At 39.4% G+C, this 10125-nt stretch overlaps 1 protein-coding gene and 1 pseudogene across 2 annotated transcripts in view; one reads left to right on the top strand and one right to left on the bottom strand.

Moving 5' to 3' along the window:
- GBP4 (guanylate binding protein 4) overlaps positions 1–10125 on the top strand; it is a 36334-nt gene that overhangs the window by 6786 nt on the left and 19423 nt on the right. The window contains 1 exon segment of the mRNA XM_011981223.1: positions 5286–5413. Coding sequence (XP_011836613.1) covers positions 5286–5413 — 128 coding nt within the window.
- On the bottom strand, positions 47–2467 carry LOC105540552 (annotated as a pseudogene). The gene has a single exon (XR_001006207.1). The product of XR_001006207.1 is annotated as an isocitrate dehydrogenase [NAD] subunit alpha, mitochondrial pseudogene (transcript).

Here is a 10125-nt window from a genome sequence, read left to right as displayed (position 1 = left end):
AGCCTCCCAAAATGCCGGGATTACAGGTGTGAGCCACCACGCAATGTTATGCAAGGGCCAAGGGAGGCCATGAGTTGTCTTTGGTTGTGGGGCCAGAGGGTAACTGTTCATGAAAATAGTGAGTGTATGAAGATTAAGAAAATCATGCTGCAGTGGAGGATAAGGGAGAGGAAGGCAGGAAGAGAAAGGAGATGCCTGAGGGTCTAAAGCTGAGCCCAAGCCTAAGCCCAAGCTCAAGCCCCGGCATGGCACAATTTTGTGAATTAACTCAGGCTGAGTTGCCTGCAATCTTTGGAATGTCATCTTATACTGGTAATGCTGAGGCAGAGGGCAGTAATTGGTGCTTTGGGATAGGAGAAGGGGCAGTTGCTGAAATACAAACTTAATAGCATCCCGAGTTCCTCAATTGCAGCCAAAATAACATGTGTTCAGGCCTTTGGGCAGTATCGCCCCCAGAACTACCAGCTGTAGTGTGGTCCATTCCCAGACAGCAACATGCAAGAATAAGTTTACAATACACTCAGCCCTTCTGGCTTAATATCAGGGGCTCAGAGGCTGTGACAACTCATGATGCTGAAAATGCCTCCAATGAAAATGAAGTACTAGCTCTCTGCTTCATTAAAAGCTCTTGGAAAGAATATTAAATCTCAAGACCGCAAAATAATTGAACGCACAGTACATTTTTTGTGTCTTTGTATCCAGTATATTACCTTTGTCTTATTAACAAAAATTATATCTCTCATTATATATTTCTCGATTGTGAAGTTTTTTTTCATACTCAGTAATTTCTGTGAAGGACAAATCTGTCTCTATTTTCCATTTCATTTAGAAATATACCACATTCACTCTTTTTGATGTGAACTTTCCCAGGAAATTTCTCTTGTGCCCATTTAGTTTTATAAGAGTGTCATTTTGTGCTATTACATCAATATCCTGTTTTATTTCCATTATGTTTTTCAAAAATCAAAGAAAACAAGGTTTTTCTTAAAAAGTTTGACATTTTCTCATGTTAATTCTGTATCCTGATATTTACAGCTGAAGAGAAACTATTTTAACTTAAGTGTAAGATGGTTTAGAATAGCAAATGATACAGTCCACTCAGAGTTTACAAAAAAAACATTTACCAGGTAGACACTTAATAAATAAAATAAGCACTTGGAGAAAGTTCTTCGAAAACAGACCTAGGGACATCCACTTGCATCTTTTGCACAGATTTTGTTAAGAAAAGGCCAGATCTAAAAATGTATTGTCAAGAAACAAGTAAACCAAAGCATACATCCCTAGGTATTCTAAGCAGAGGTTTATGTGGGTCCATTTAGAGTGACTGATGCAAATACCAGTTGTAGAAGCATTAATCTAAATCTTTTACTCGGCGACAGATTTCCTCTGTGAAGTCTGAGCATTTTGCATTGCCTCCCAAATCTTTTGTCAAGCTCTTTCCATCCTTAATCGTAGCAAAACACGCGGCCTCAATTCTTGCAGCATGATCAAAAAGTCCCATGTGGCGCAACATCATCACAGAACTGAGCAGGAGGCCTGTGGGATTCGCCATGTCCTTGCCTGCAACGTCTAGAGCCGTCCCATGAATCGACTCAAAAATCGCAACCCCATTGGCTCCAATGTTGCCACTCGATGTCACACCAAGACCTCCAATCAATCCTGCACACAGGTCACTAAGGATGTCTCCATACAAATTTGGCATAACAAGAACATCAAATTGGGAAGGATCTTGTACCATATTCAGACATACTGTATCAAGGTACATCTCATTAAATTGAATATCTTTACAGTTTTCTGCAACTTCCCTGCATTTTTGTAGAAAAAGCCCATCTAACATCCGCGTGATGTTGGCTTTGTGCACCGCCGTGACGTTGTTCCGGTGGTTGTTCCGGGCATACTCAAAGGCAAACTCAGCAATGGGCTTGCTCGCCCCCTCCGTCATGAGCTTGATACTCTGCACAACTCCATCAATGATCACATGCTCAATTCCACTGTATTCTCCTTCTGTGTTCTCTCGAATGGTCACAATATTTACATCGGTGTAAGGGGTTTTATAGCCTTCGATAGAGACACATGGTCGGACATTTGTATAAAGGTCAAATGTTTTGCGCAGCGGTAAATTCATAGATTGGTGACCGGCTGCTATTGGGGTCTTCAAAGGGCCTTTCAAGCCCATCTTATTGTTCTCCATGGACACTTTAGCCTCCGAAGGGATCGTCCACTTTCCTCCAGGTCCTTGAATGGCAGTGACGTTCCGCTCCTTCCACTGAATAGGTGCTTAGGCAGCATCAAAAATCTTCATAACTGCAGCTGAAGTTTCTGGGCCAATACCATCTCCTGGAATTAAAGTCACTGGCTGAACAACATCAGTAAAACCTCTGGTCACCTGTTTTGGGTTGTGGAATACCCCCAGCAGCAGAGAGACCTTGGAGATCCACCTGGGCCCAGCCATCGCTTCCCCTCCTGGCTCCACAGAGACACACCCCTTCCAATTTAAATGTTCTTCTTAAAATGCAGTTCTTGAAAGTTCATCTGGAATGTTCCACATAATGGCCATTGTAATTCTGAATTACTTTTGGTGTAATTTCCCATCAATTGAGAAGTGTGCATGAGATGGACCATAAATACAGCTGGCCAGAGTCCCGGAAGAAAGATTATTCTGGCATGCCTTTAAATTTGGATATCTTATTTTGTTTCTCATTAATCTCTGAAGAGAAAAAAATAAAATCCTATGAATCTGGTTGGGAATGTCAGAAGTTTGGACTGGTGTTTTGTTTTACAATGTACCCAGTCCAGGGTATTTGTTTTAGTTGGTGGACAATCATTGCCTTTGTTGTCCAACCCATGACCACATTTTCCCTGTTGCATGGAAATTTTCTTAAGTGTGGCAGAGGCTCTAATAGTAACCTTGCCTATCCATGGCCCGTTTACCTTCACACAAAATACTTCATCTTCAGAGACTGGAGTCCCTCATTAATGATGGCACTGCCTTAACTGGTTTAAGTTGGTCAACCCAGACCTACTGTTTGATGTATTTATTTTTGCTCTTGACAGATGTTCAGAAGTAAGAAAAGACTCAATTCACCAAAATTTTAAATCAGGCAGGCAGACCAAACAAAATATTAAACCAGGCATGCAGAAGTAAAAAAAAAAAAAAAAAAAGTACTCACCAGAAGGACAATGTTCTTATCTCATGAAGGGCTTGCCAGAAAAGACAAAGTCGTTTTTAGGCTAAGAAGGGTTTTAAGGCTTTTTATTGAGGTGACTTTATCCAAATAAGATCCTGAACCAGGCAAAAAGAAGAAATTTTCACCCAAGGGGAGACTCAACACAGTAAAAAAGGTCAGATGTGGAAACGAAGAGATCAAAGGGTTCAACAAGGGAATACCACTCATGATTTCAGGGGCTGCTGATCATTCCAAGATGAGCTCACTTTAGATCCTACTTCTGATGCCAGATTATGCCAGGCTAAAGTAACAACAGAGAAAGTAGCTCTCCAAAGAAATGAGTTTATTTAAGAATGAGCAGGGGACCATATGCATACCAAATTCAGGTATGCACACCCTAATAAACCATAGGTTGGTTGCGACAGTGTGAAACTTTAAAGACAAAAAGGACAAGTATATGCAGGGTGTTTTGAAACAAAAGTTTATTTGTTTACAGGAGCTTACTCACAGGACTTAATATGTGTACTGGCTGTTGCTAAGAGAGAGTCTTCACAGAAGGGACCCTGATTGCAGGGACTCTGATTGCAAGTTAGACCACTTGAAGTTTACAGTTAAGACTGGCTATTACTGGAAAGATGTCCTCAGAATATTAGCCTTTGTCGTGAGGTTGTGGATTGGCAACATCTTCAGTGGCAGTTCCCATCACAGGAAAGTGTGCACAAGAGCTTTTCCTTCATGGTCTGCTGACTTCATTGCATTCAAGTTTGGCATTTTGATGCTGACAACTTTCACACTTTCAGCCTTTAAAATTCTAGAACTCTTTTACTAGTCCGAGGTATAACTTTTTAATTCCTGCAGTATTCTCATACCTCATGGATTTTCTTAAATATTTTGCTGATTTTTGTCATCATCCATCTGAAACACTTCAGTGGGTTCCATTACTAACAAATCTGGTCTACTTGGCTACATACTCAGGAGTTCCAATCACAGATTCCTCAACTAAATTTCAAGATTTTATTCTCACTACTCCACTCTTGGAAACCATTTCAACAGAGCATACTAGAGTGGATGCTTTATACTGTCCTTTCCATGTCAGAATCTCCTCCATTTGGATATCCTTCTGTTCAGGTGGCACCCGCATAAGGAAAAAGAGTCACTACATGAAGATGAGCCCAGCACTTGGACCTCTTGTTTCAGCCCTCTCCCTAATTTTACTTATGAATGCATGCTTTTTTCCTTCCTCTTGAGCGTTGCATAAAAATACACAGGTGTCTTAGTCTGTGTCTGCCACTAGGACAAAATACATTACACAGGGTAATTTATAAGTAATAAAAAACTAATTTCTCACAGATCTGGAAGTTGGGAAGTCCAAGATTAAGGCACAAGGCGATTCAATGTCTAGTGAGGGCTTGTTACTCACAGAGGGGGTTTCCCACTGTCCCCAAATGGCAGAAGGGGCAGAAGGAACAATGAAATTCCCTCAAGGTCTTTTTATATATATATATATACACTTTAAGTCCAGGGATATATGTGCAGAATGTGCAGGTTTGTTACATAGGTATACACGTGCCATGGTGGTTTGCTGCACCCATCAACCCATCATCTACACCACCATGCCCGGCTAGTTTTCTATATTTTAGTAGAGACAAACTTTCACCATGTTGGCCAGGATGGTCTCTATCTCCTGACCTCGTGATTTATCTGCCTCGAACTCCCAAAGTGTTGGGATTACAGGTGTGAGCCATTGCACCCACCCCACTTCTGACTTCTTAATATCATCACCTTGGGGTTTGGTTTCAGACTTCACTGAAGTTCCAACATATGAATGGGGGATTGGAGGGTTTAATGTTCAGACCATAGTAACAGGTTAATAGAGTTTACATTAATTCTGTAATATAACTTATTTGAGCCTATGCTTAGATATGAAGTGAATAGGAGACCCAAGTACCTTCTGAGAAAGTCATTTATATAAATAAAGATTTGATTGATTTCTTTGCTGAAATGGAAGCAACCCATTTCCCCTGCCGGAAACTTACATTCCTATACATTTAACCGGTTTAGGCCTTGTCTGCCTGGATTCTGCTGTCACTATATGTTGTTTCTCCTCTTCCCTTGAAGGCTTCCCTCTGGGCTGCACAGTGAAGTCTGAAACCAAAGGCATCTGGATGTGGTGTGTGCCCCACCCCTCTAAGTCAAACCACACCCTGGTCCTTCTGGACACGGAGGGCCTGGGTGATGTGGAAAAGGTAAGACAGAGCCATAGAGAAATCTTCTTTACCCTTTGATTCTCTTTTTATGTTTTTATGCATAATATCAATCCAACTTCTCTGGCCTATTCCTGAATCACAAATCTGATTATGGAAACAAAGCTAAATTTCATTTCTGGGAACTTACTTTCTGGGTAAGCTCAAATATTTTGAAGTATTAGTGATAGATCTTCTTATTTTTAACAGTTGGATGAATCATAAAATTTAATAAATACTTACTGCATAGCAGAAGTCTAGGGCTGTGTGCTAAATACAGAATCCTGAATTTCAAAGCTCTATGCTAATCAGTGAACCAGGTAAATGCTCAGAGCCTAGTGGTGAAGACAGCATTGTGATCATTTAGAGTGCTTAGATGCTGGAAGTGAAGGCCTAACCCAATGATACAATTTAGGAGAAAGCTTCCTGGAAGACGCTGTAACCGGTGGGATTAATGGGTGCTACTAGTTAAAGTGTGTGGGGTTCATAGGCTTGAAGGTAGAAATCAGGAAAGTAGAGTTTCACTGAAATAATCTACTTTTAAATGCATAGAACAGCACCAGCTAGTCTGGCGCGGTGGCTCACGCCTGTAATCCTAGCACTTGGGGAGGCCAAGGCGGGTGTGTCATCTGAGGTCAGAAGTTCGAGACCTGCCTGGGCAACATGGTGAAACCCTATCACTACTAAAAATGCAAAAATTAGCCCAGCGTGGAGGCGGGTGCCTGTAATCCCAGCTATTCAGGAGGCTGAGGCAGGAGAATTGCTTGGACCTGGGAGGTGGAGGTTGCAGTGAACCGAGATCACATCACTGCACTCCAGCCTGAGTGACAGAATAAGACTCCGTCTTAAAAGAAAAAAAAAGAAAAGAAAAGAAAAAAGAAAAAGAAAGAAAACCATCAGCTATACTAGGAACATTTATAAAAGTTTTTGCCCAATTTACAGGGGTAGGCAATGTAGTCATCACTGACTTCTAGAACAGCGTGAGCTAGCCCCACACACAAATTTGCAAATTGGATAATTCTAGATAATTTTGCTTTATAGTATTAAGTGCAGTCTTTTCCTTTATTTATATTAGTCTGAGTATAAATTGAAAATAGAATTAGTCAGAAACGACAGAAGGATGTTACCACTACATAAATACAATATTATGAAAACCTCCATGCACATAAATTAGACAATCTACACAAAATGGACAAATTTGTTGACAAATACATCCTCTCAAGACTTAACTAGGAAGAAATTGAATCCCTGAACAGACAAATGATGAACTCTGAAATTGAGGCATTAATAAATACCCTACCAAAAAAAAAAAAAAAGGCCCAGAAACACATGAATTAATAGCTGAATTTACCAGATGTACAAAGAAAAGCTGGTAGCATTCCTACTGAAAATATTCCAAAGAATTGAGGAGGAGGCACTCCTCCCTAGCTCATTCTATGGGGCCAGCATCATCCTGATACCAAAACCTGGAGAGATACAACAAAAGAAGAAAACTTCAGGCCGATATCCTTGATGAACATCACCGCAAAAATGCTCAACAAAATACAGGCAAACTAAATCCAGCAACCCATCAAAAAGCTTATCCACCATGACCAAGTAGGCTTTATCGCTGGAATGCAAGAATGGATCAACATATGCAAATCAATAAATGTGATTCATCCCATAAACAGAAATAAAGACAAAAACTACACAATTATCTCAATAGATGCGGAAAATGCTTTCAATAAAATTCAAAGTCCATTCATGATAAAAACTCTCAATAAACTAGGTATTGAAGGAACATAGCTCAAAATGATAAGAGCCATATATGACAAACCCACAGTCAACATCATACTAAATGGGCAAAAGCTGGAAGCATTCCTATTGAAAACCAGCACAAGACAAGGATGCTCTCTTTCACCACTCCTGTTCAACGTAATATTGGAAGCCTTGGCCAGGACAATCAGGCAAGAGAAAGAAATAAAGGGCATCCAAATAGGAAAAGAGGAAGTCAAACTATCCCTGTTTGCCAACGACATGATTTTATGCCTAGAAAACCCCATAGTCCCAGCCCAAAAGCTTCTCAAGCTGATAAACAACTTCAGCAAAGTCTCAGGATACAAAATCAATATGCAAAAATAACTAACATTCCTATACACCAACCACAGTCAAGCTGAAAGCCAAATCAGGAACAAACTGCCATTCATAATTTCTACTTAGGAATACAGCTAACTAGGGAGGTAAAAGATCTTTCCAAGGAGAACTACAAACCACTGCTCCAAGAAATCAGAGATGACACAAATAAAAGGAAAAATATTCCTTTCTCATGGAGAGAAAGAATCAATATTTTTAAAATGACTATACTGCCCAAAAGCAATTTAGAGATTCAATGCTATTCCTATTAAACTACCATTGAGATTATTCACAGAATTAGAAAAAAACTGCTTTTAAAAAATTCATATGGAACCGAAAAAGAACTCAGGCAAAAAATAGCCAAGGCAATTCTAAGCAAAAAGAACAAAGCTGGAGGCATCATGCTACCCGACATCCAACTATACTACAGGGCTACAGTAACCAAAATACATAGAACTGGTACCGAAACAGACACATAGACCAATGGAACAGAACAGATAACCCAGAATTTAAGACTGCACACCTACAACTATCTGATTTTTGACAAATCTTAAAAAAAAAAAAAGAAAAGAAAAACAAGCAATGAGGAAAGGATTCCCTATTTAATAAATGGTGCTGGGATAACAGGCTAGCTATATGCAGAAGATTGAAATTGGACCCCTTCCTTAGACCATATATAAAAGTTAACTCAAGATGGATTCAAGAATTAAATATACAACCCAAAACTATAAAAACCTTGGAAATACACCTTGACCATATCATTCAGGACATAGGCATGGGCAAATATGTCATGATGAAGACGCCAAAAAAGCACTTGTAACAAAAGCAAAAATTGACAAACGGGAACTAACTAAACTAAAGAGCTTCTGCACGGCAAAAGAAACCATCAACCGAATATACAGACAACCTAAAGAATGGGAGAAAATGTTTGCAAACTCTGCATCTGACAAAGATCTAATATCCAGAATCTTTAAGGAACTTAAACAAATTCACAAAAATAAAAATAAAAAGTGGGCAAAGGACATGAACAGACACTTTTCAAAAGAAGACATACATGCAGCCAACAATCATATGAAAAAAAAGCTTAACATCACTGACCATTAGACAAATGCAAATCAAAACCACAATACAATCATGATGACACTGGTCAGAATGGCTAGTATCAAAAAGTCAAAAAATAACAGATGCTGGCTAGGTTGGGGAGAAATAGGAACACTTACCCACTGTTGGTGGGAGTGTAAATTAGTTAAACCATTGTTGGAGACAGTGTGGCAACTCCTCAAAGACCCAAAGACAGAACTACCATTTGACCCAGCAATGCCATTACTGGATATGTACCCAAAGGACTATAAATTCCTCTATTATAAAGACACATGCACGTGAATGTTCGTTATGGTGCAATAACAAAGACATGGCATCAGCCTAAAGTCCCATAAATGATAGACTAGATAAAGAAAATGTGGTACATATACACTATGGAATACTATGCAACCATAAAAAAAGAATAAGATCATTTGCAGGGTATGGATGGAGCCAGAGGCCATTATCCTTAGCAAACAGATGCAGGAACAGAAAACCAAATACCACATGTTCTCACTTACAAGTGGGAGCTAAATGATGAGAACACATGGACACATAGAGGGAAACAACACACATTGGAGCCCATCAGGAGGTGGACAATGGGAGGAGGGAAAAGATCAAGAAAAGTAGCTAATAGGTACTTGGCTAAATACCTGGGTGATAAAATAATATACACAACAAACCCCCATGACACAAGTTTACCTATGTAACAGACCCCTGTTTTGCAGTATGAAAGCCAAAACAAACTAATTCTATTTTTTTCAAAATAAATTTTTAAGTGTTGTTTTTAAGCATTTGGAAAGGAAAGAAAGAAGCCTTTATTGTGACCAAATTAATTCTTTTTTATCCCCTCAATTTCTAATTTTATTTATTTACTAAATACATATAGCACCATGTGCCAGGCACTATTCTAAGTATTCTATAAATAATAACTTGTTTAATCATACAATGACCCTCTAAAACATGTACTATTATTATCCCTAGTTGTCATATGAGGACACTGAGTAGACAGAGATTGAGTAACTTGCCCATGGTCACACAGTTACCAATGGTCAAGCTGGAATTTCAGCCAGGCATCCCATCTGTGAAATCTGTGTTCTTCACTTTGCTTCCTCCCTAAGTGAAAATTAATCTTATTTTAAAATCTTCACAGATGAGGAAGTTAAGTTATATTTTTTTTCATTTTTTTTATTATGCCTTAAGTTCTAGGGTACATGTGCACAACGTGCAGGTTTGTTACATATGTATACATGTGCCATGTTGGTGTGCTGCACCCATTAACTTGTCATTTACATTAGGTATAACTCCTAATGCTATCCATCCCCCCTTCCCCCATCCCATGACAGGCCCCAGTGTGTGATGTTCCCCACCCTGTGTCCAAGTGTTCTCAATGTTCAGTTCCCACTTATGAGCGAGAACATGCAGTGTTTGGTTTTCTGTCCTTGCAATAGTTTGCTGAGAATGATGGTTTCCAGCTTCATCCATGTCCCTGAAAAGGACATGAACTCATCCTTTTTTATGGC

This window comes from Mandrillus leucophaeus, unplaced genomic scaffold (assembly GCF_000951045.1).
Source record: "Mandrillus leucophaeus isolate KB7577 unplaced genomic scaffold, Mleu.le_1.0 Scaffold2216, whole genome shotgun sequence".
Lineage (NCBI taxonomy): Eukaryota > Metazoa > Chordata > Mammalia > Primates > Cercopithecidae > Mandrillus > Mandrillus leucophaeus.
Note: the sequence above shows the minus strand (reverse complement) of the source record. Positions and strands in the feature narration are given on the sequence as shown.